The sequence below is a fragment of the Myiozetetes cayanensis genome, unplaced genomic scaffold (assembly GCF_022539395.1).
Source record: "Myiozetetes cayanensis isolate MyiCay16 unplaced genomic scaffold, myiCay2020 scf41, whole genome shotgun sequence".
NCBI classification, from domain to species: Eukaryota; Metazoa; Chordata; class Aves; order Passeriformes; family Tyrannidae; genus Myiozetetes; species Myiozetetes cayanensis.
The window spans coordinates 385,012-409,387 of record NW_026087643.1 but is presented as its reverse complement, the minus strand read 5'-3'; the positions used below and the strand labels follow the sequence as shown (position 1 = coordinate 409,387).

General features: G+C 67.3%; 5 protein-coding genes across 7 annotated transcripts in view; 2 read left to right on the top strand and 3 right to left on the bottom strand.

Moving 5' to 3' along the window:
- LIX1L (limb and CNS expressed 1 like) overlaps nt 1-14,357 on the top strand; it is a 42,152-nt gene extending 27,795 nt beyond the window's left edge. Inside the window, exon 7 of one of the 3 annotated variants that reach the window (XR_007630678.1) lies at nt 14,348-14,357. The gene's annotated coding sequence lies outside the window, so the exon portion shown is untranslated. Of the gene's footprint in view, nt 1-14,258; nt 14,269-14,288; nt 14,299-14,347 lie in introns of those variants that run through there. The other 2 variants (XR_007630679.1, XR_007630680.1) reach the window with 2 other exon arrangements.
- Nucleotides 324-1,493, top strand: BOLA1 (bolA family member 1). The gene is given in 3 exon segments (XM_050330495.1): nt 324-418; nt 860-1,012; nt 1,014-1,493. Coding segments are annotated over 2 exon segments (414 nt in total). The 5' UTR covers nt 324-418; nt 860-869; the 3' UTR covers nt 1,285-1,493.
- Nucleotides 1,854-11,615, bottom strand: SV2A (synaptic vesicle glycoprotein 2A). Its single transcript, XM_050330393.1, has 13 exons — nt 11,181-11,615; nt 8,189-8,918; nt 7,541-7,721; nt 7,298-7,449; nt 7,075-7,208; nt 6,417-6,506; nt 6,106-6,216; nt 5,913-6,001; nt 5,417-5,581; nt 5,190-5,323; nt 4,757-4,960; nt 4,104-4,263; nt 1,854-3,430 (listed from the first exon to the last, which is right to left on the bottom strand). Exons 2-13 carry the CDS (start codon nt 8,766-8,768, stop codon nt 3,247-3,249), a joined length of 2,184 nt encoding a protein of 727 aa, XP_050186350.1. The 5' UTR covers nt 8,769-8,918; nt 11,181-11,615; the 3' UTR covers nt 1,854-3,246.
- SF3B4 (splicing factor 3b subunit 4) lies at nt 13,183-17,857 on the bottom strand. Its single transcript, XM_050330505.1, is given in 13 exon segments — nt 13,183-13,588; nt 13,590-13,628; nt 13,630-13,666; nt 13,892-13,918; nt 13,921-14,052; nt 15,320-15,390; nt 15,392-15,430; nt 15,432-15,507; nt 15,872-15,883; nt 15,929-15,958; nt 15,961-16,458; nt 16,801-16,929; nt 17,342-17,857. Coding segments are annotated over 13 exon segments (1,224 nt in total). The 5' UTR covers nt 17,376-17,857; the 3' UTR covers nt 13,183-13,488.
- A 165-nt stretch (nt 17,858-18,022) lies between these two features.
- MTMR11 (myotubularin related protein 11) lies at nt 18,023-22,770 on the bottom strand. Its single transcript, XM_050330309.1, is given in 16 exon segments — nt 18,023-18,247; nt 18,781-18,935; nt 18,938-19,009; nt 19,012-19,030; nt 19,327-19,507; nt 19,624-19,817; nt 20,037-20,212; nt 20,283-20,353; nt 20,536-20,599; nt 20,691-20,812; nt 20,895-20,983; nt 21,061-21,148; nt 21,304-21,560; nt 21,666-21,808; nt 21,918-21,990; nt 22,519-22,770. Coding segments are annotated over 16 exon segments (2,052 nt in total). The 3' UTR covers nt 18,023-18,151.
- Between the last annotated feature and the right edge of the window lie 1,606 nt (nt 22,771-24,376).

Sequence of the window (24,376 nt, the reverse complement as noted above, 5' to 3'; positions counted from 1 at the left end):
TCCATCCCCTCTGTGCCCCCTGTACTCCTTGTGCTCCTGTACCTGCCGAGGCCCTCTGTACCCCCCGTCCCCACCAAACCCCTGTAACCCATCCCCACCAAACCCCCCGTACCCCCCATCCCCACCAAACCCCCTGTACCCCATGCACCCCTTTTATCCCTGCACTCCCCCTGTATCCTCCTTCCCCCTTTTCTTTCTGAAGCCCCAGGAGCGCTTGTCCCACCCCGTGTCCCCCCGTGTCCCCCTCGTGTCCCCCCAAAACCCTCGTGCCCCGCCCACACACCACATAAGGACGATAAGGGGCGTGGTTTATTGCAGGGGCGTGGCCTTTTGGGAGGGCGTGGCCATCAGCGTCACGTGACGCACCGGTGTTACGTCACGGCGGCGGCGAACCCGGTCGGCGTGACCGGAGCGAACGGTGAGGAGGGGGAACACACGGGGGCACTGGGGAGATCGGGGGTCCCGTGAGGTTCCTACGAGGGGTCTCGAGTGGGATCGGGAGCGGGGGTCACACGGTGGGTTCCGCGTGGGTCGGGGGCTCCGGTGCACCCCCGGGTTGGGAAGGCGATGGGGAAGGGGGCAGGATCGGGCCCTTCTGTCCCCCCTCGCGCGCCCCTGCCCAGCTCCGTGCGCGACCCCACCCCGGGGACACCCCTCCCCAAAGTCACCCCTGTGTCCCCCCATTGTCACCCCCTGCTCCCTGCCAGCCCCCAAAGTCACCCCTGTGTCCCCCCCATTGTCACCCCCCACTCCCTGCCAGCCCCCCAAAGTCACCCCGTGTCCCCTTCACTGTCCCCCTGTCACCCCCTCTCTCCTACCAGCCCCCAAGCGCCCCCCACCCTCTCTGTCTCTCCCGCAGCCCCTCCCCGATGCCGATGCGGGGTCCCCTCGTGGCGGCCGCGGGGGGGGCCATGGGCGGCTCGGGGGGTCCCCTGGCCCGGGCCATCCGTGACAAGCTGACTGCGGCGCTGCAGCCCACGCACCTGGAGGTGCGGGACGACTCCCCCCGCCACGGGGCCCCCCGGCGCCGAGACGCACTTCGGGGTGCTGGTGGTGAGCGGGCGCTTCGCGGGGCTCGCCCCGCTCCAGCGGCACCGCCTGGTGCACGAGGCGCTGCGGGACGAGCTGGCCGGGCCCCTGCACGCCCTGCAGATCGTGGCCCGCACCCCCGAGCAGTGGCAGAGCGACCCCCGCGCCCCCCCGGCGCCCCCCTGCATGGGGGGCTCCAAGAGGGAGCGGCGCAAGGACCAGGAGGGCAAGGAGGGGGCGGCCGGGCAGCAGTGATGGCACCCCCCGGACCCACCCTGGGACCCCCCGGACCCACCCTTGGTGCCAGCGTGGGACCTCCAGGACCCCCACCCTGGGACCCTCAGGACCCCACCCCTGGTGCCAGCGTGGGACCCCAGGACCCCCACCCTGGGACCCCTGGACCCACCCTTGGTGCCAGCGTGGGATCCCCACCCCGGTGTCCGTGCAGGAGGATGGAGACTGCCTGGGGGCAGAAATTTGGGGCTGATCCCCACCCCTGCCCCCCAGACCCCTCCATATCACACTCAACCCACCCCCCACTGCCAACATCACCCCCTGTCCCCCACAGGACCCCCACCCACCCCACATCCCGTGGGTGTGTCCCCCCCTCTCCCCACTCCCACCCTCGGGGTGGGGGGGATTGTTTTGGGGTGTTCCCCCCCCCATTTAATTTAATTTCCCAATGAATTCACCCTCTGGGGCTCCCCCCGCCCCAGCCCCCAAAACCAAATAAAGGTGTTCTTTTTGTGTGGGGGGGCCACCTGAGGGCAGCTCAGAGTCCAGCAAGTCCTTTTTTTGGGGGGAGGGGGGAGGATTTGGGGTCATTTTGTGCTTTTTTGGGGTGGGTTTCTTGGTTTTTTTTTCCATTTTAATTAATTTACAAACACCTGAAACTACAGCACGGCACGACAGAGCTACGGGGGGGCCCCCGGGGGGGCCCCAAGGACCAGCTACACCGAGGGGGGGACGAAGCACACGGGGGCTGCTCGGAATGGGGGCTGCCCTGGGGAGGGGAGGCTGTGGGGGTCTCTGATCGACCCTAGGGGGCTGATCTGGGGGAACACAGCATTAGGGACCCCCTGAACCCCGATTTCTTTTAGGAGGGCGGGGGGCACAGCACTGGGGACCCCCCCTGAACCCCGATTTTTTTGGGGGGGGGTTGGGGGTGTTTGTGCTTTGGAAACCGCTGGTGGTTTTGGGCTGGAGGAGGGGAAAGGGGGAGTAAAAAGGGGTGCAGAGGGGGGGTTAAAGAGGGTGCAGGGAGATTTGGGGGTGCAGGAAGGGAAACAGGTCTGGGAGGAGGGAAAAGGGGGTGCAAAGAGCCCCCTCCAACCCATTCTCCCCAAGAGGGAAAATCCTTTAAAAATCAGTTAAAAATCACGAACTGGCAGTTTTGGGGTCCCCTGACTGGATCCCAAACACGAGACCGAGCACTGGGGGTTGTGGCCAGGGGGGTTCTGTGCTTTGCATCCCAAAAATCGGGCACCCCAAAGCGGGGGCACCCCTGGGGGGGGTGGGAGGGGGTGTGCTTTAAGGGGGGAGCACCCTAAAAACGCTGGGCAGCCCCGGGGGATCTGCACCCCAAATTGCTGCACCCTCCCCCTGCAAAGGGACCTGCACCCCAATATCCTGTGCCCCCCCCCCGAGGCATTGCTGGGGCACCCCAAGGGCTGTGGGACCTCAAAAGGGGCCCCCTCATCCCCCCAAATCCTTGTGGGGACCCTGCTGGGGGCGTTCCCTGGGGATGGGGAATCTCAGAGCCTTCATCCTCCTCCTCGTCCTCCTCGGCTCAGCAGGGATTTGGGGGGTGCACAGGGCCTGTGTGTCCCCCTCCCCAAGGCCAGGACCCCCCAAACCCCACAGCCCCCCAGGAACGAGCAGCGACTCACGGAGGGGGTGACACCGAGAAAAGAAATGGGGGGGAGGGGAAATCAGAGGGGTTTTGGAGGTCGGGGAGGGTTGAGGGGAGAGCTTGGGCGGTCAGGAGGGGGTTTTTTTAGGGGTGCCAGAGGGGTTTGGGATGGGAGGGGGCCAAGTGCAAATGAAAAAGATCCCAAAATGCTCCAAGAAGACGTTTCACAGTGTCTAACGCGACTAATCCCGGGCTCAGGGGGCGGGGTGGGGGCAGAGGCTGGGTTTGGGGATGGGGGGTACCCTGGGAGGAGGAGGAGGAGGAGGAGGGGATGGGGGGGGTCCCTCTCCCCCCACACCCCCCCATCACTGCAGGACCTGCCCCCGCGTCTCGGGCAGTTTGAGGGCCAGGGAGCTGCCGAGGGCCAGCGCGGCCGAGGCCAGGAGGATGGGCACGGCCTTGGTGATGCCCACGAAGGACGTGAAGATGCTGATGCCCAGCACGGCCGCCAGCTTGCACAGCGCGTTCAGGAACCCGAACGCCGTCGTCCTGGGGGGGTGGGTAATGGGGGGGGGGAGTGGGTTTTTATGGGAATCCAAAAAATGGGCACCTGGCACCCCAGGGCTGGCAGGCGGCACCCACGAACAGGCACCCAGCAGCTGGGAACCCCCAAGCTGGCACCTCGCTCCTTGCACCCAGAACTACCCTTTGCACCCAAAACCTCGCTCCTTGTACCCAAAACTGCTCTTTGCACCCAAAACCTCACTCCTTGCACCCAGAAACCTCACTCCTTTCACACAAAACCTCACTCCTTGCACCCAAAACTGCTCTTTGCACCCAAAACCTCACTCCTTGCACCCAGAAACCTCACTCCTTTCACACAAAACCTCACTCCTTGCACCCAAAACTGCTCTTTGCACCCAAAACCTCACTCCTTGTACCCCAAACTACCTTTTGCACCCAAAACCTCACTCTTTGTACCCAAAACTACCCTTTGCATCCAAAACCTCGCACCTTGCACCCAAAAACCTCACTCCTTTCACACAAAACCTCATTCCTTGTACCCAAAACTACTCATTGCACCCAAAGCATCACTCCTTGTACCTAAAACATGTCCTTGCCCCCAAACCCTCTCTCCTCGCCCCCAAACCCTCCCACCCGGGGTTGCCCTGGGGTGTTCCCCAGCTGGCCCCCTGCTCCCCCCGCCCCCGTGGGCCCCCACCTCATGTCGGAGGGGTAGAGCTCCACGGTGAGCACGTCGAGCGAGTTCCAGGAGGCGATGCTGACCCCCCCGAAGAGGCAGAGCAGGGCGATCATGGCAGACTCGCTGTTCCCGAAGGACAGGAAGAAGCAGCTGACGCAGGACATGACGCTGGAGCCGGCTGGGGGACACGGGGACCTTGTCAGGATGGGGGGGGACAGAGGAGGGCGGGGGGTGACCCACCGGGAGGGTCCCCCGAGGGGGAAATGGGGGTGGGGTGATCAGCCGAGGTAGGGGGTTCAAGAAGGTTCCCAGGGGGTGATGGAGGTGGGGGAGGATCCACCGGGAGGGACAGGGGTTAGGAAGGTCCCCAGGAGATCAAAACAGAGACCTGGTGACCCAGCAGGTGGGAGGGGGATCAGGGACGTCCCCAAGGGGGTGATGGAGGCGAGGTGACCCATCAGGGTGGCCCCCAAGTGGGGATGGAGGTGGGGGTGACCCGGCAGGTGGGAGGGGGCTCAGGAAGGGTGAGAGCCAGTCTGGGCTGGAAGGCACCTCAAGGACCCTCAAGGGCACCTCCCCAGACCAGGTTACCCTGTCCAGCTGGACCCTGCCTGTCTCAGGGAGGGGTCACTCCCTCCAGACCCCCCACGGGGTGTGTCCCCCCTGCCCACCCAGCATGCGCAGGCGGCCGATCTTGTCCATGAGCAGGGCCGAGACGATGTTCCCGGGCAGCACGGCCAGGGTGCCCAGGAAGCTGACGAAGTAGATCATGTAGGCGTTGTTGTCGTCGCTGAAGTCCAGCTGGCAGCCCTCCTTGTTGTGCAGGAACGTGCTGTTCACCACCCGGCTGTTGATGAACTTGTACTCGAAGAGATCTGGGGGGGACAGGGGGGACGTGGGGTCACCCTGTCTGCACTCACAGCTCCATCGTCCCCTTGGGGACCACCCTGGTGGGTCACACTATCTACATCCCACCCTGGGGACCCTTCTGAACCCCCCTCCCACCCAGTGGGTCCCCCCCCATCTCCATCAGCCTCATGGTGCATCACCCCCTCCACCCCCAGACCCTCCTGGAGGGTCACACCCTCCCTCCTCCACCCCCACCTGTGTTGTAGAAGACGGTGGAGATGAAGGTGCAGTTCTTGAAGAAGGTGTTGCTGGAGGTGATGTCCTCGAAGTAGCACTCCTCGAAGAGTGAGTCCTCGAACGTCACCGACTTCATCTTCAGCCCGATGAACCTGCGCGGTGCCACGGGAGGGAGACCCCGCCGTGTCCCCCTCTGCCCTCTATCCCAGCCCCCCCGGGCTCAGCCCCTCCTGCCCCTCACTCACTTGTCGTTGAAATACTCCCCTCCACGGTGCACCTGGTTCTCCAGGGTGAAGTTGAAGGTGAAGTGCCGGACCTTCTCGCGCGTGAAGAGCTTCGTGCGCGCCGCGTACTCGATGCTCTGCAGGTGCTTGATCATGTCGGGGAACCACACGGTCAGCCCGTAGTAGCTGCGGGGAGAGGGGTGAGCGGTGCCCCCGGGGCTCCCAGTACCAACCTGGTGCTATCCCAGTTCTGGCAGCTCCATCCCAGTGCTGCCTGTCCTGGCCCAGTGCTGCCTGGTTCCATCCCATCTCATCCCATCCCATCCCATCCCATCCCATCCCATCCCATCCCATCCCATCCCATCCCATCCCATCCCATCCCATCCCATCCCATCCCATCCCATCCCATCCCATCCCATCCCAGTGCTGCCTGGTTCCATCCCACCCCATCCCAGCCCATCCCAGTGCTGCCCAGTCCCACCCCAGCCCATCCCAGCGCTGCCCAGTCCCCCGGCACCTGAAGGACATGGTGAACCACACTGCCATCATCATCAGCGTCACACGCCGGAACTCGGGCGCGAAGCACTGCTGGAAGTTGCTCCAGACCTGTGAGGGGACGTGGGAGGTGACAGGGGCGTGGCAGGGGGCAGGGACAGGGCAGGTGGCGGGACGGGGGTGCCGCGGGGACCCCCAGGCAGCTCTGGCCTCACCTGCTGTGAGAGGTTGAGGCATCGGACGAGCCAGCGCCGGTACCACGTCCCGGTGTCCGACTGGATCTCGATGAGCTCGTCCTCCCGCTTGATGGTCTTGATGTGTGTGACCTGGGGGGGAGGGGGACAGTCTGGGGACACCGGGACGCACCAGCCATGGCCCAGACCCACCTTGGACCTCGGTTCCCCCCACACCCCATTACAGCAGCTGCTTTTATCCCAGAGCTGGGAATTGCAGCTCCTGGAGGCCCCCCCCTCCCACCTTGGGGTTCAGGGACCCCGGGGCTCAGCCCTGGAGGGGGGGTCCTTACCGAGAAGACCCTCTCGGGGTGGCCCTTGGCCCTCATGTTGGTGTCGTGGACCTGCTTCAGCACCATCCAGGCCTCATCGTGCTTCCCGTTCTGTGAGGCAGCACCGGGTCAGCCGGGACACCCTGGGACACCCTGGGACACCCCTGGACACCCTGGGACACCCTGGGACACCCCGGGACACCCCAGGACACCCCGGGACACCCCGGGACACCCCAGGACACCCTGGGACACCCTGGGACACCCCGGGACACCCCTGGACACCTTGGGACACCCCGGGACACCCCAGGACACCCCAGGACACCCCGGGACACCCCGGGACACCCCAGGACACCCTGGGACACTCTGGGACACCCCTGGACACCCTGGGACACCCCGGACACCCCAGGACACTCTGGGACACCCCGGACATGGACCCAGACATGGACAGACCTGGACCTGGACCACCTCCCTGCAGTCCCCATCTGGGTCCCACCATTCACCTGGGTCCTGCCACCCACCTGGGGGTCCTTGTGTGGGTCCCTCCACCATCTTCATCACCTCCCACCACCCGCCTGGGGGTCCTTACCTGAGTGCCCCCCATCTCCACCACCCCCTCGGGGTCCCTGATGCACCCCCAGCCCCTCCCCGGGCACAGCCGTGCCCCACCCCCTGCCCCCACCTCCAGGTAGAAGCGGGGGCTCTCGGGCATGGTGGTGAGCGCCCCGATGGCGAAGACCGAGGGGAAGGCGCAGACGAGGACGAAGACCCTCCAGCTGTGGAACTGGTACGCGGAGCCCATCTGGAAGCTCCAGCCTGCGGGGACAGCATGGGACGCAATGCCAGGGCTGGAACCCGGCGCACCCCTGACCCTCCACTGGCCAGGACAGGGGGGAAGGTCCTACCGTAGTGGGGGATGATGGCCCAGGCCATGGCCGAGGCGTAGATGCCCCCGATCATCCAGAACATGCAGAGCCAGCTCAGGTGCTCCCCGCGCTTCTCCTGCGCCAGGAACTCCGAGAAGTAGGAGAAGACGATGGGGATGGAGCCGCCGATGCTGGGGACGGAGGGCAGCGGCGTCACCCCCCGCCCCCTGACCCGCCGGCCCCTCGCCCCGGGGGTCCCACGCGCGGCCGGGCCCCCCTTACCCCACGCCCGAGAGCAGGCGGCAGAAGAGGAAGGTGCCGTAGCCCTGGACGAAGGAGGAGAAGAAGGCGAAGACGCTGTTGACGGAGAGGGAGATGAGGAGGCACTGCCTTCGGCCCAGCCGGTCGGCCAGCCCGCCCCACACGAACGCGCCCACCATCATGCCCAGGTACACGATGAGTCCTGGGGAGGGGGGGACACACACGGCGAGGTCACTCCTGGGACCCCCGGCCCGACTCACCCGGTGCTGGAGGTGGGGGGTGGGCAGGGACCCCCTCCCTGGGGCGCCTGGGTGCCCTCGCAGGGAGGGGACGGAGCCCCTTGTGTGAATGGGGGTGGGGGTTGACTCCTTGGTCTGTAGGATGGAGTGGGAGGTGGGGGCAGAGGTGCCTCCAGGACCCCCACACCCAGCCCCTCTCCCTGTGCCGAGTTTGCCGGGTCTCTCAGGGACACGGGGCACCGGTAACCCCTGGCTTTGGGGGGGTGTCAGGCTGTGGCGGGCACCACAGAGCAGTGGGGTGAGGCAGCCTATCAATGCGGCACCCCCAAAACCCACTCTCAGCATCAGCCCCAGCCCATGAGTTCACACCCCCCCAACCCTCCTGTTCCCCCAGGACTCCCCCTTGCCCCCCGTGCCCGCCCCTGCTCACCCAGCATGCCCTTGTTGGAGTCGGAGAGGCACATGTCCTTCTCTGCGCTGGGCAGGACGAAGCCCACCACGAAGACCTCGACGCCGTCGGCCATCAGGGCCAGGCCCAGGACGAAGTAGAGGGTCCACTGGAAGCGGCCGTGGCCGCACTCCTGCAGGATGAGCTCGTACTGCTGCGCCAGCTCCTCGCGGTCCTTCCGCCGCTGCCCCTCGCTGTCGTCGAAGGCGCCGGTGGCCGCGGCGGCCCCCAGGCGCTCCCCCCCCTTCAGCGACTCTTGCCGGGGGATCCCCTGGTACTCGCCCTCGTAGATCTCGTCCTCCTCGTCGTGGCCCTCGGTGGCGTCGCTGGACGCCCCCTCCTCCTCGTTGGCGCCCTCGCCCCCCCGGTAGTAGCCGTCCTGGGGCGCGTAGTCCTCGTCGTCCTCCTCCTCCTCGAAGCGGGAGTAGGAGCGCCGGGTGTACTCGTCCTGCACGCGGTCCATGCCCCGGCTCACCTTCTTGGCCGCCTGCTTCTTCACCTCCTTGGCGATGTCCTTGGCGCCGCGGATGAACGCGGTCCTGTCCCGGAACGACTCGTCCATGGCGCCGGCGGGACGGGGCACGAGGTGGGAGTGGAGCTGGCTGGGCTGGGGGGGTCTCTGTGCCCTCAGGCCCGGGATGGGGGGAGGTGGGTGACGGCCCTACCCATCCGTGGGAGGGGGCGTGGGGGGACCCCGGACACCGGCCCGGACCTGGGGAGCGCAGACACAACCAGGGGCTGTGTTAAGAGTGGCAACGGCCCCACATCCCACCTCTTTTTCCCGTCTCAGATGGAAACAGGAGGATTTGGGGACACCCCCCCCACCCTGCAGTGGCACAGCAGGAGCTGGGGTGGGGACAGGCTGGTGGACACTGGTTCTGTGCCAGCCCCCACCCCTTAGGTGCCCCCTCCCCTCACCTGGGGGTATCCCAGCTCCCACAGCCCACTGGGACCCCCTCCAGTATCCCCTGGATCCATCCCTTCCACGCCCATTCCAAAGGACAGAGGGAGCTGGGGGGACATCAGGGGCATCACTGCCCCCAAGTATCCCCAGTCAATCCCCCCAGGACTGTGAGTCACCCCAAAAACACTGCCATCAGCAGGCCTGAAGGAGCCCCCTATTTCCTTGGGCACCACAGGATGGAGCGGCACCAGAGGGACAGGGAGGGGAGCAGCCCCCACGGGGGCACGGGGGTCCCCAAGCCCTCCCAGTGCTGCCAGTGCCCGAGGTGGGGGCCTCAAGGAGGCAGGTTTGGGACTGGGGTCCCTCAGAGGATCCCCTGGGGGGTCCCTTGGGTGACAACGACCCGACCACATCCCTGGCTCCGACCCAGCACCACGTGTGCCGCGCCACGCTCCCTGCGGAAGCTTCCAGGCAGGATTTGCCGCGGGAGCAGCAGAGGCTGCCCCGGGGATGGGGGGGGACTGAGGGCACCCTAAGTGCCCCAGGGTCCAGCCCGGGGGAGAAGAGGGGGCACCCAAATACCTGGGGGTGGCACCTCCCTGTGTCCTCCTACCCTGTCCCCTTCCCAGCCCAGCGACTCCCCCCCCTTCCCGGCCGTGCAGAGCCCAGCTCGGCTCGTGACAGGGATGGACCCGCAGCCCCCCAGCCCGACGCGGCTGCCCCGGCCGCGGGGGCCGCCGTGACCCCCCCCAGTGCTATTTTTGTCCCCGGCGAGGCGGGAAGGAGCTGCGGGCTCAGGGAAGGAGCTGCGGGCATAGGGAAGGAGCTGCGAGCGAGGGACGCAGCCGGTGCCGTGTCCCCCCATTCCCGAGCGAGGGGACAGGGCACGTGGGGACGCCAAATTTAGCCCTTCGGAAACCCCGGGTGTGTGTGGGGGGGCTGCGGCAAGGCCCGGTCCCCCCCATTCCTGAGCGGAGCTGGGCAGGTGATTCCACAGGATAAAATGGCAAATCCCCCCCTGCTCCTCTGCTCCCGCCGGGGGAACCCCTCGCTCCCCTCCCTGGGGGTCCCGCGGGCCCCCCGAGGCCCCTGGAAGGGGTCGATCCACGGCCAAGGTCATTTTTGTCCGGCCAGGCTGGCGGTTCCCTGCGGAGCCTCCCGATGCGGGGCCGGCGCTGCGCGGAGCGGGAGCTGTCGGGGGCCGGGGGCAGGAATCGGGGAGCAGGGAGAGGCCGAGGGCGCCGTGAGGAAGAGGATGGGCCGGGGAGCAAGGTCACGGCGGGCTCCGTGACGGAGGAGCGGTCGCACGGGCCGGGGAGCCTCGAGTGGCCGAACCGACGGCAGAGCCAGCGCCGGAGGAGAGCGAGGGTTTGGTACCCACGAGGGAGGCAGAGATCCCACAGACCGCAGCGCCCCGAAACGCGGGAGCCGGGGAAGGAGGAAGGGGGGGGGTGTCCCCCAAAAATGCCCGTCACGGGGGCAGAACCCCGTCCTGGCGTTGGCCGGAGCCGTCACCGCCAGCCCCGGACAAGGTTATGGGACCCGGATCCGGCTCCTCCTGCCGCGCATCCGAGCGGAGCCGGGGGGCGATGCAGCCACGCACCCCCAAAATCCTCCGGGGGTCCCACGCTGGGGGTCTGTGTGTGTGTGTGTGTGTCCCCCCCGCAGCCCCCCAGCCTCCCTGCGGAACGCCAGGAACATGGCGACAAGGGGAGAGTTTTAAATCGCCCCTGTCCAAGGTCACCCCCCGACTCCCCCCAGTGCCACCCCCTCCCCAAAAACCCACCAGTCCCCCCACCCCGCTCCCATCCCTGCGGCGGATTCCCGGCCCCCTCCGGCTGCTCCCCGGCCGCAGGACGGCACGGGGGGATGACAGGAGCCCCCGAACACGCACATCCAAAGGCAGACCCGGGCTCCAGGGGAGGTTTTCCAGGACAAAATGGCCACAGCAAGTGGGAAGGAGAAGCCGAACCCCGAATCCGTCAGCGGCTCCGTGAAGGCCGATTAACGCCGCGGGGAGGGGGTGGGGGGAAATGTGGGGGTTATAAACCCGTTTTGTTCCCCCTTTACCTGGCTCAGCCCTCGCCCCGCTCCAGCTCCAGCTCCCTCCCGGCGCCGGCGAGGAGGAGGAAGGCGCTCCGGCGAGGAAGGATGCTCGGGAAGGGATACGGCGAGGGAGGAGGATGCTCAGGCAGCGACACGTCGCGACAGCAGCTCCCGGGTACCAGCGCTACCGCCGCAGCCTCCGCCGCGCACACGGAGCGCTGGGAGAGTCCATCGGCGCAGCCCCGGGAAGGGAGGGATCAGCCACGGCACGCGGATACCGGGGGGGCTCGGCGGGAGCGGGGAGGGGGGATCGTCCCCAACGAGGGAGGAGGGGGACCGATGGATCCCCCGGGATGCGCACGGGGAGCTCCCGCGGGATCGGCGCTCCCGGGACGGAGCCGCTCCGGAGGCTGCGGATGGCGGGGAGCGGGTGTTGAGGACAGGGGACACGAGGCGGAGACCCCCCCGGATCCCTCGGCGAGGCTCAGCCCCCTCTCTGCCCCCCCGCCGCCCCCGCCCCCGGCACGGCTGAGTCACGGCCTCCGCGGGGCTGGATTGGGATTTTTTGGGATCAAATCGTCCCCGCCCGGGCTCGCCAGACCCGGCCCCTCTGCTGCGACACGACACGAACGCCCCTGATGGATTTTTTTTTTTTGGGGGGGGGAGGGGGGAAGCTACGGCCCGGAGGGCACAGCGAGGTCTGGAATGCCCAAATCGAACCTCTTTCCTCACGGATCGCTTCCCGAGGGTGGGAAACCGGGACCCCCAGTGCTCCCCCAGGGGCTCTGGGGTCCTGGTTGCTCCAGGACCCAGCTGAGCTCGGGGTTGGGGGTCCTGGGATTCCCACAGTGAGCAGGGATGGGGGGCCCTCCCAGAAGCAGGATCTTCCCTGATCCCCCTGCATTTACATCCCAGTGCACCCAAAGCCCCCTCCTCCTGCATCCCAACGTTCCCAGAGCCCCAGCCTTCCCTGAAATCCCTCCCCCTGCATTCCATGCAACGAGTTGACCCAGTCTCAGCTTCCAGGATGTCCATCCCAAAGCCCCACAGTCCAGCAGGATCCAGCAGGATCAGCTCTTTTCCCCCTCTGAGACTGGAAAACACAGACAGGACGCAGTCCACACCAGTGGCACCAGCACAGGGAAGGATTTGGGAACCCGGGAGCTGAGGAATAGCGGTGGCACCTCCCTGGAAACAACCCCAAAAGGGGGATGGAGCTGCAGGGTGAGGCCGGGTGCCCTCGGGCTCCCGGTGACTCATGTGCCACTGTCACAGTGTCCCCGATCACACTCAGCCCCGGGGGCTTCATGGGGATCATGGGAGGAACAGCCTTGGCAGCAGGACAGGGAATGGCTCCTCCTTGGGAACGTCCCCGAGGGCCCCCAGCAGAGTTTGGTGGGGCCTGAAAACCCGGGAGGGAGGTGGGATAGGGATAAAACCAGGGGGATGGTGACCTAAGATAGGGGGAAAGGGATAAAAGCAGGGCTGACATTGGGATACAGCCGGAGGGAAGGTGGGATGTGACTGGGAATGACGGGATAAAACCAGGGCGGATGATGGGATAAAGCTGGGGTGGCAGTGGGGTAACACCAGGGGAGAAGGGGATGATGGAAGCCAACAGTGCCCCCTCCTCACAGCTTCCCAAATCCTTCCCATCCCCAGGTCCTGCTCTGACACCTCCTCCCGGTGCTGAACGAGGGAGGAAAGGGCAGATGATTCCGGCACAGCCCCAGGAAGTGCAGAGCCATCCTCTCCATCCTCTCCCAGCCCAAGAGCTTCACCCCCAGTTAAGACCACCCCCAAAACCACAGGGAAACCAGCTGTGAGCAATCCCAACCCAAGATCCCACAGCTCCTTCCCCTCCTGAGGGACGTGGCAGGGACTCAGCAGAGCAGGATTCATCCCAAATCCCTCCTGGACATCCCTGTCTCTGGGATGAGTGTCCTGGGGGGCTCTGAGGGGCAGCCACCACCCCTCAGCTGGTGACAAACAGGCAGAGCCTCGTCCCCAAGGCAGGGACCCCCCCTTGGTTCCCAAATCCTTTATTTGCCAGCGGGCGGGCACCGCTTTCCCTACAAAACACGCAAATCTGGTAAAAAAGGGGCTCGGAAAAGCTGCCAGGGAGAGAGAACCGGGAGGAGGTGTAGGGAGAGCGAGGAAAACCGACACACTAGGGAAACAAACGGGAGGGGAGAGTGTGGGGGGCAAGGACAGAGGGCAGGGACACCCCCAGTGCCCCCCAGGAGAGGGAATGTTGGTCCGAGGGGCCCGGGAAGGCCGAGGGTGGAGAGCAGAGGGTCCCGAGCGGGGTGGGGGGGCTGCCCCCCCCCTCTCAGGGCAGGGGTCCCCGCAGGGGCCCGCGGGGGGGCACCCCGGGGGGTCTCTGTGCCGGCCGTGGGGGCAGCGGGACCCTCTGGTATCCGTAGGGGGGCCGGGGGCCCGTTGTAGCCGTGGGGCGGCATCAGCGGGGGGCCCGCGGAGCCCGTGGTGCGGCAGCGGCCCAGGGTGACCTGTGGGACAGACAGGGGCGTCAGCACCCCGGGGGCTGCAGTGACCCCCAAACCCCACCCCCAGCCCCCCCAGCAGAGCCCCTCAAACTCCCCCAGCCCCCCAGAGTGGGTGCCCCCAAACCCCCAGGGGTGCCACATCCAGCAGGTGCCCCCAACCTCTCCCACAAGTGCCCCCCACTCCCCCAAATCCCCAAATCCCCGTGGGAGCAGACCCCACTCACTCACCCATGGGTGATCCGAAGTGCGGCCCCCGGGTGGGAGCCCCATTGGGGGTCCCGGTGGGGCATTCCCGGGGGCCGGGGGTGGCTGCCCTCCAGAGCCCGGGGGGCCCGGGTGGTGCTGGCCCATCCCGGGCGGTCCGTGGTGCACCTGCATCGGTGGCATTCCTGCATGGGGGGGGGAAAAGGGAGTTAGGGGGGCAGGGAAGCAGCTCCTGGCACCCCCAGGGGATGGAATTCCAGCTGGGTCCAGGGAGGGATGCAGGGGGGGCTTCTGCTGCTGAAAAGGGGGTTAAAAAGGAGGGGACACGGAGACTACGGCACGAGGAAAGGGCTTGGATGCAAGTGTGGGGGAAAAGAGATGGGATAGGGAGTGTGTGGGGGAAAGGAGATGGGATAGGGAGTGTGTGGGGGAAAGGAGATGGGATAGGGAGTGTGGGGGGAAAGGAGATGGGATAGGGAGTGTGTGGGGGAAAAGAGATGGGACACCAGGTGTGTGCAGCCCTGTGTGGGGTGCTGGGGAATCACCATCCTTGGAGATGCTGGACAAGTTCCCAAAGCAAACTGGTGCTGGAGCCTGCCTTGCCCTGCCCTGGCTGGAGAATCCAGGTTCAACCTCCCTCCCAAACTCCCTTTTTTCTCAATTATCCCATTGAAAAAAAAAAACCCAACAAACTGATTCCTCCCTCGCCCTGGGAAGCTCCAGGTTTTCCCTCTCCGGGTGTAATTGGCTCCGCTCAGGCCCCGCCGCCATCTGCTCCTGGCACGGCCAGGGCGGATCACACAAAGCTCCCTAATCAGGGCAGCTCCAGAGCCACAGGATCAAACAAATCCCAGGGAATCATCAAATTGCACATTTCACAAAATTCGGGCTTCTGAAGCCGGAGCTGAGGCTCCTTCCCGGGGCCATGGGGCCAGCAGGGAATCAGGGAAATGACTGGTTTCCTTGGATTATTAATCCCCAAATTAGCTCCTGCCTTCCCTGCCTGCATCCCTGCCTTCCCTCCCTGCATCCCTGCCTTCCTTCCCTGCATCCCTGCCTTCCCTCCCTGCATCCCTGCCTTCCCTTCTGCATCCCTACCTTCCCTCCCTGCATCCCTGCCTTCCTTCCCTGCATCCCTGCCTGCATCCCTCCCTTCCCTCCCTGCATCCCTGCCTTCCCTCCCTGCATCCCTCCCTTCCTCCCTGCTTTCTTTCCCTGCATCCCTGCCTTCCCTGCCTGCATCCCTGCCTTCCCTGGTTTCGAGGAAACCAGGCCCCCTCTCCCTGCCCAGGTGCCTTCTCAGAGTGCCACGACTTCCTGAATTCCCCAAATCCTTTGGCAATCCCGCCGGGATTGGAGGGGGGGGATCCCCTCACCCTGCCCTGCACAAGCGGAGAAGCCAAGCCCCATTCCCAGCCCCATTCCCGGCCCCATTCCCGGCCGGATCCGTACCTGGGTGGTGCATCCCGCCGGGCGGGAAGGGGTGTGGGTGTGGGGGGTGCCCCCCTGCAGGGGCAGCCCCGAGGGGGCCCGGGCTCCGGCGCCGGCGGCATCGGCGGGGGGCATGGCCGGGGGCATCCCGGGGGGCAGCGCCCCGGGCGGCGGCACCGGCGGCGGGAACGAGCCGGGGGGAGGCAGGCCTGGAACACAGGGCGGGAGTTTGGGACAGGGGGGAAACCCCCTCAGCCAGAGAAACACGACATTCAACCCCCCCACGGGCAACCCCGAGCCCCCCAAGTGTCACCAAAGCCCCCCTGTGTGACTGTGACCCACCCTTGTCACCCCCAGGCCCGCGTCCCACCCACCCAGCGGGGGTGACCCTGACCCAAAACCCCCCTCACAGGTGCCTGTGCGCCCCTCCCAGCGCCCCCCACCCACCAGGGGGTGACCCTGACCCAAAAACCTACCCATGCCCTCCTCCCAGCGCCTCCACCCACCTGGGGTTCGACCCTGACCCCAAATCCACTCAGGTGCCCATGACCCCCTCCCAGCACCCCCACCCACCTGGGGGTGACCCTGACCCAAAACCCTCTCCCAGCGCCCCCACCCACCTGGGGTGACTGCCAGGCCCCACGCTGGTGACGACGGGCGCGGCACCGAGGCGGGCGGGGGGGCGTCGGCGAAGAGCTGGTGGGGGCGGTCGGCCTGCGAGAGTGGGTTCTGCGCCGCCAGCAGCCGCTCGGCCGCCGAGCCGTGCCGCTCGCCCTTGGAGTCCTTCTTGAAGGCGTAGGACACGGTGATGGGCCGGTTGCACAGGTACTGCCCGTTCATGGCCTCGATGGCCGCGTCCGACGCGTCGAAGCTGGCGAAGTTGATGAAGGCGTAGCCCTTGGAGTTGCCCGTGTCGGGGTCCCGCATGATCTTGGGGGTCTGCAGGATGACCCCGAAGGCGCTGAAGGTGTCGTAGAGCAGCTTCTCGTCGATCTCGGGGTCCAGGTTGCCGATGAAGATGTTGGCGCCCACGTCCAGGTTCTTGTTGTGGGCCGAGGCCTTGTTCACCCGGATGGGCTTCCCGTACAGCTTGATCATGTTCATGATCTTGATGGCGTAGTCGGCGTCCTCCTCGCTCAGGAACTCCACGAAGCCGTACCCTGGGGCGCCCCAGAGGCCTCAGGGGGACCCCGCGGGTCTTCAGGGAGGAGACCCACCCAAGCCCCCCTCGATCTAAACCCCAAGGGACTCAAACCCCGTTTTCACGCTGATTGGAACCCCCTCGATTCGGTTTTAGCCCCGCCTGACGCTTCATTCAATCCCCGCTCAGTCTGAACACCCCCCGAGGGATGGAAGGTGATCCCCCCCTTTGCCCACCCCGATTCCACCCCCGGCTCTGCCCCCAGCTCAGGTCTGGGGGTCCCAGCCCCTCCCCCGGGTGCTGGCCCGTGACCCCCGGCCCCGGCTCTGCCCCCCCTTGGGATTTGGGGGGGGTCTCTCACCCTGGTGCTGGCCCGTGACCCGGTCCTTGGGCATGTGCGTGTTGACCACGGGCCCGGCCTGCAGGAAGAGCTCCCAGAGCAGGGGCTCGCTGACCTTCTCGTCCAGGCCCCCCACGTACACCGTGGCATCTGCGGGAACGCGGGTCAGAGCCGGGAAACCCCGGGATAACGGGGGGCTCTGGGTGGGATCGCCCAGGGGAACCCCCGGGATAACGGGGGGCTCTGGGGTGGGATCGCCCAGGGAAACCCCCGGGATAACGGGGGGCTGGTCTGGGATCGCCCAGGGGAACCCCCGGGATAACGGGGGGCTCTGGGTGGGATCCCTCACGTCAAAGCCCCCCCAAACCTTCACCAGACCCCCCCTCAATCCGCCCTCATCCAGGCGGCCCCTCCAGCCCCCCCTTTTCCCTCGGCACATCAGACCACCCCCTACCCCCATGGCCCCAGAGCCCCCGGTGTCCCCCCATGCGCTCAGGGTCCTCCCGGTGCCTCCCCACGGTCCCAGCGCCCCCAGCGCTCCCCGTGTCCCCCCCGCTCCCACCCTGGTTCCTCTCCGAGATCGGCCCCGCCGCCATCTTCTCCCGCTCCCGCGCGCGGCGACGCACGCCCGTGACGTCACCGCGTCGCTCGCAGGAGGCTTGCCGGAAGTGACGTCAGGAAGGCGAGGCGGCCATCTTGGGTGTGGGCGGGAGGGGCGCGGCGCCATTGTCGCCTGTCGCGACATCGCCCGCGACAGCGCCCGCGACAGGCGGGCGGCAGGGAGCGCCCTCAGTGCTTGGGAGATCCCAGTGCCGGGAGGTCCATCCCAGTGTCAAGGGATCCGTCCCAGTGTCAAGGGATCCATCCCAGTGCCAAGAGATCCATCCCAGTGTCAAAGGATCCATCCCAGTGCCAAGAGATCCATCCCAGTGTCAAAGGATCCATCCCAGTTCCAGGGGATCCATCCCAGTGCCAAGGGATCCATCCCAGTGTCAAGGGATCCATCCCAGTTCCAGGGGATCCCATGGCTGAGGGTCCCAGTTCTGGGCTCCCACAGCATCCCCTCCCATTTCTGTCTCATCCCATTCCCATCCCGTTCCCATTCCCATCCCCATTCCCGTTCCCATCCCCATTCCCAGTCCCATCCTGTTCCCATCCCAATTCCCAGTCCCATCCCGTTCCCATCCCCATTCCCAGTCCCATCCCGTCTCCTCCCGTCCCATCCCGGAGCTCCTCAGGCCTGTGGGGGCAGCGCAGTTTAATGCAAAGCGGGGTCCCTGCTCTGCCCTTCCCGGGACCCCCCGAACACCCAAATCCCGAGGGATCCCAGTGGGACCCCGGAGCTGTGCGGGGTCAGGTGCTCTCCGGGGGCTCAGCGGGGTCTCCGCGCGTTCCAGGCGCGGATCCGGTCCTGGAGCAGCTCCAGCTCCTCGGCCACGCCGGAGCGGGATGGGGCAAAGAGCCCGCGCTGGGGAGAGAGGGGGTGGGGGTAGGAATGGGAATGGGACATGGGAATGGGATATGGGAATGGGAATGGGACAGGGGAATGGGATATGGGAATGGGAATGGGACAGGGGAATGGGATATGGGAATGGGACAGGGATATGGGAGAGGGACATGGGAATGGGACTGGGACACAGGAATGGGACATGGGAATGGGACAGGGATATGGGAATGGGACAGGGATATGGGAATGTGACATGGGAATGGGACAGGGACACGGGAATGGGACAGGGATATGGGACAGGGACATGGATGGGGGCAGATGGAAGGACACGGGGTCTGGATGGGCATGGCCATACAAGACACCCCCCCCTCATCCCCCCAGCCCAAACAGCAGGACAGGTTGGGACCCCCCAAAGCAGCACCCCCCCAAAGCAGGACCCCCCAAAGCAGGACCCCCCAAAGCAGAACCCCCCCAAAGCAGGACCCCCCAAAGCAGGACCCCCCCAAAGCAGAACCCCCCCAAAGCAGGACCCCCCTGTCCCCCCGTGCCGGTACCTGTTCCTGGGGCAGCCCCCTGAGGTAGCAGCGGTGCCAGAGCCGCACGCAGGGCCCGGCCGTGCAGGGCAGGAGCAGCCCCAGGGGGGAACGGGAGCCCCCCGAGGAGCCCCCCTTGCTCTCTGGGGGGGGGTCCCGCTGTGGGGGGCGTGAGGGGGCGGCTGCTCTGCCAGGGCAGGGTGGGGGCACAGCGAGCCCTTGGCCAGCGCCAGAACCGGCCCGGAACCCCCCACGGGCAGGGGGCTCCGGGCTGGGAAAAGGGGAAAAACAGGGATTAGGGAAAACGGGGGGAAAATCCAGCAGGGGGAGGAATGGTGGGCAGTGGGGATCGGGGAAAAAAGGAGAGGGGAAATCAGCAGGAAGGGAAAAAAGGGGGGAAATGTGGGATTAAGGAAATAAAGGAGGGGGGGGAATCCATTGGGAAGGGGAAAAATGGGGTGGGGGGAAATAGGGATTAGTGAAAAAACGGGGGGAAAAGCCAGCTGGACGGGCAGAGGGGGGGCAAAGCAGGGGTGGGTGCAGCCCCCCCATCCCAGCCCCACTCACCCTGCCCGGGCTCGGGGGCTCGGGGGGGCCCGGGGGTCCCGCGGGGTTCCGGAACCGCTCCCGCTGCTCCCGCGTGTGGCGCAGCCCCCAGGCCCACACCGGGGGGAAGGGGCAGGCAGAGGGGCCCCCCCCGTGCCCCCCCGAGGGGTCCTGCCAGCCCCCCACCGGGCGGTAGGTCTGGCTGCGGGGCCGGGCTGCGGGAGAGATGGGGGGCAGGGGGGGAGTCAGTGCCCGGTTTGGGGTGGGGAAACCGAGGGGCTGGGGAGGTTTTGGGGGTGTCCCTGCCCGGTCTGGGACGCAGGGGTGCCCCCCACCCTCACCGGGCCGCCCTGGCCCCGCTGGCGCTGGCAGCTGAAGCGGAAGGTGCTGAGGAAGGGGCTGAAGCTGCTGTCGTGGAGCGCCAGCAGAAACGCCTCGGTGAAGCCGAAATCCCCCGGGAACTGCCGCAGGAGCTGCCACGTGCAGTCCAGGAACAGCAGGAACACGGGGGCCTGGGGGGGACACTCCTGTCACCCTGGGGGGATGGGGACAGGGGGTCTCACCTCCTCCCCAGGGGTGTCCCAGCTCCTGTCACCCCATGGGGATGGGGGTCTCACCTCCTCCCCAGGGGTGTCCCAGCTCCTGTCACCCCATGGGGATGGGGGTCTCACCTCCTCCCCAGGGAGGTCCCAGCTCCTGTCACCCCATGGGGACGGGGATGGGGGTCTCACCTCCTCTCGGGGGCTGTCCCTGCGCAGCAGCCCCAGGCGGTGTGGGAAGGGGTGCCCGGCTGCCACCCACTCCCGCTGCACCAGGCTCTGGAAGCCGGGCAGGGAGCGGGCGTGGGGGTCCCCCAGGAGCTGCACCAGCGAGGCCAGCAGACAGTTCAGGTCCCGGTCCGAGGGCTCTGGGGGGGTGAGGGTGGTGAGGGGGGGTCCCATTTCCCTCTCCCTGCACCCCCCTGCCGGTGCCCCCACCTTGCAGGACCACGGAGCAGCGTCTCCCCACCAGCAGCGACGCCACCTCCACGGCTTTCCTCAGGCAGGTGCTGGGGGGGCAAAAAGGGGAGGTCAGGGCACCCCAAAATGCCACAGGCACCTGCCCTGGGGGGCTCACGCACCCACCACAGTGCCCCCGGTTGTCCCACAGCCACCTGGAGCTGTGGGGAGTGGGGTTTTAGGGGAATATCCCCCCTGCACCCCGAAGGGCCCCTCCTCGGCCCCCGCTCACCGGACGTGCTCCAGCCAGCGCGTCCCCTCCAGGGCCGAGAGCCACTTCTCCTCCGCCGCCGCTCCTGGGTCCCACAGGACGAGGGCTCAGTGGGGGGAAGCCCCCCACCCACGGTAGGTTTGGGGGTCCCCGGGGCCCCCCCTCATGCTGCTCACCGGGCAGGCAGAGCGCCTGCAGCTTGAGGTGGGCGAGCTGGATGTCGGCGGGCGAGGGCAGCTCGGCCGTGTCGAACAGAACGCAGGGCCCGCGGCCCCCCAGCAGCAGCATCTCCAGGCACCTGGGGGGGGCACAGGGACCCCCACGTGAGGCCAGGCCGGGGTGACACCCCCAGTACCCCCCCCAGGACCCCCAGGGCCCACCTCACATCCTCGCTGCCCGGCTCCGAGGCCGGGTGGAAGCCGCCAGTTCTCAGCAGGTCCCCCCCGGCCGGGTGGTGCCAGCACAGGCGCTGTGGGGGAAACAGGGTGACCCCCCCAGCAGCGCCAGCCCCCCCTGCCCACCCCGCCGAGGCCCCTGGGCACTCACGGGCACCCGGCGCTCCTGGAAGTGGCCGAAGGTTCGCTTGAGGTCGTGGTCCAGGAGCCCGCTGGGCACCCACAGGTACCGGGGGAGGCTGCGGGCAGGGGGGGCACAGGGTGGGGTCACACGGGGGCAGATGGGGAGGGGTTTCCCCACGGCTGGTCCCTCCGGGGGGGTGGGAGGTCCATGCTGTGACACCCCCCTGGGTGCTGGGGGGCCCAGGGACCCCCATGCCCTGGGGGGCCGTACCTGGGGGCCATGTCGAAGCGCTCGTTGACGGCGCTAACCCTCCAGCCCGTGGCACCCAGGCGCTCCAGCTCCTCCTCCCAGTCCCGCAGGCTCTCGAAGAGCAGCGTGGCTCCCAGGCCTTCCTCCTCCTCCTCCTCCTCCTCATCCTCCTCCTCTTCCTCCAGGGGGGCCTCGCCAGGGCAGGAGCAGCCGTCGTGTCCCTCGGTGTCCCCCGGCCACGCGGCCGCTTCCCGCGCCTGGGCGATGGCGTTGGCCACCTGCGAGGGCAGCCAGGGTGGGGTGTGAGCCCCCCCAACCCCCCCAGAACCCAGAGTGAGGGTCCAACACTCCATCACCACCCCCCCAAACCCCTCCAGGCTCACCCGGAACGCCTGTGGAGCCAACCCGTTGTCGGGGAAGGAGAAGCGGAGCAGGCGGAAATCCCGGCAGAACACGGCGAGCTCCTCGGGGATGAACTTGAGGGTGGAGGTGGCCGTGAGCACCTTGGGCTTGGAGAAGCTGCTGGCTGAGTGGGGTGGCACAGGGAGGCCATCAGGGCCATCTGAGACCTGCCCAGCTCATCACACAGAGCTGAGCCCCGAGACCTGCCCAGCTCATCACACATGTGCCGTTACCTGCCACCAGCTTGCGGATGCAGGTCAGGGCCACCTCGTCCTCAGAGCGCAGGAAGCCGTGGGAGCCAGGGCCCTGTGGGAGAGCAGGGAGGGCTGGAAGCTGCCCCAGAGTGTCCCCCCGATCCCAGGAAGGGTGGTGGGGATGGGCCTGGGCTCCACGGCTGTCCCGTGTCCCTCGTTCCTTGTTCCTCGCCCCCCAGGCCACGAGGAGCTCGCAGGGCGAACACGGCGGTTCCACAATCGACCAGCCAGGGTGGGCTGGGGTTGGGATGGAGCTGGGATGGGCTTGGGATGGGGTTGGGATGGAGCTGGGATGGGGCTGGGGTGCAGCTGGTAGGGGGTGTAGATGCAACCAGGATGAGGGTCAGGATGGGTTTGGAGTGAAGCCGGAATGGGGCAGGGATGGGGTGGGAAGGGGCTGGGCTGACGGCCGGGGTGCGGTGGGATGGGGTCGGGATGGGACAGGGATGAGGTGGGATGGGGTTGGGATGGGACAGGGATGCGGTGGGATGGGGTCGGGACGGGACAGGGATGCGGTGGGACGGGGCCGGCGCGGGGCCCGTTCCCGGTATTCCCGGCGTTGCCGGTGTTCCCGTCGCACCTGGCCGGGCAGGAAGGCGAGGCGGCGGTTGGTGCAGAGCAGCGTTCCCGGGACGGAGCCGGCCCCGCAGCGCTGCCGGGCGCCCGCCGCCTCCTCCAGCACCCGCTCCCCTGCGGGAACCGGCACTCGGTCCGGGGTTCCGAGGGCCCCGAGCCCCCCGAGCCCCCGGGACCCCTGGACCCCTGGTCCCGGCCCCGGCCCTACCTGGGAGCCCGGAAAGGGCGGGCGGCGCCCGCCCAGGGCCCCGCTCATGGCGCAGGGACTTTGGCCGGGCGGGCCCGGAGCGGCGGGGCCGGAGCGGCCGGGAGGGAGCCCGGAGGGCCCGGCCCGGCCCCGGCATCCCGCCCCTCACCCCGGCATCCCGCCCTCCCCTGGCATCCCTGCCCGGTATCCCGCCCCTCATCCTGGCATCCCGCCCTCCCCCGGCAACCCTGCCCCGGCATCCCGCCCCCCCGGGGCCCGGGATTCGATCCATCCCGGCATCCCGACCCTTCCGCTCCCGGCATCCCGCCCCCCTCCATCCCAGCGCCCGGTCGCGGCGGTGGGAAAGCGGGGAGAGCCCAGGCGGGGGTACAGCCCTGGGGACCCCGTCCCAGGACAGGCCGTTCTGGGGTCCCCGCAGCCCCGGAGACCCCGCCAGGGGCGGGCGGTCCTGGGGTCCCCGAGCCCCGGCCCCCAATAAGCGCTGCCCCGGGCAGGGGAACCCCCAAACCCCGTCCCGTCCCCGCAGCGTCACGGGGGGGCCCCGGGGCCTCTCCGGGCCGGGCGGAGCGCGGTGACTCACGGCCCAAGCACGGAGCCTTCTCCTCCCAGCCGGAACGGCGGCTCCCGAGCCGGGCCCGCCCGGCCCCCGCCTCGCCGACCACCGGGGCTCCGACCCCGCACCCGGCAGCAGGTGGATGGTGGCCCTGGGGCCACCTGTGCCACCCCCCAATGCCACGAGACCCCCGGGGCAACCCCAAACCCCAAGGGAGCCAAGGCAGCAGCACATGGGGATATAAATCCTGGCACAACCCAGGCTCGTGGAAAACCCACCGGAGCACGTTTTGGAGCTCCGGCTCCAAATCCCATTTTTGGTGTATTTCTTTCCCCCCAGATTTTTGGGGCCGCCCCAGCCTCGGGGGCTGCAGCTCGTGTGCCCCAGTTTTCCTCCTGCAGGAGAATCACCTGGCGGAGGATCCCGGTGGGGCTCGGATGGGATTTTGGCTCCTGGCAGAGGAGAGGAATTTCCTGGAGGCTCCGAGCCGGGAGCTGCTCCGCGGCCAGCGCGGGGTCAGCCCGGGCCGCCCCAGCAGAAAAAAATCCTGGAGGAAAATCGGCCGGCACAGACGTGGCACCGGGCACGGAGTGGAGGGCAAACACCGGGAGCCGGGAGGGAAAATCCCAATGCGCAGAAATCCCGCGGGAAGCCGCACCCAGGGTCCCACTTCCCGCGATCCATCCCCAAACCCCTGTAAAGCTTCAGTATTTGGACCAGCCCGTGCAGGGAGGCAGCTGGATTTTATCCCTGGATTTTATCCTGAGGCTCGGGTCAAAGACCGGAGCATCCCCTGGGGGTCGTCCTTGGGATGCAGTTGGGGAAAAGGCTCCAAGGTCAGCGAGGACAGACAGAAAGGGAAGGGAGGGGTGGTTATGGGGTTCAATTTTAAATCAAAGCCGAGAACTGGTACAGAAATGGAATCACAGAACAAATGGAATAGAAGGAAAGAGAAGGAATAGAAGGGGGACTTACCTGCTCCCCAGGAGAGAGGACAAAAAAAACCCCCAAAATCCCACTAATTGGATGGAGGAGGGGATGAGGAGCAGCCCCAGGGAGGGAATTGGGGTCCCCAGGAGAGGTGAGGGGAGGAAGGAGCCT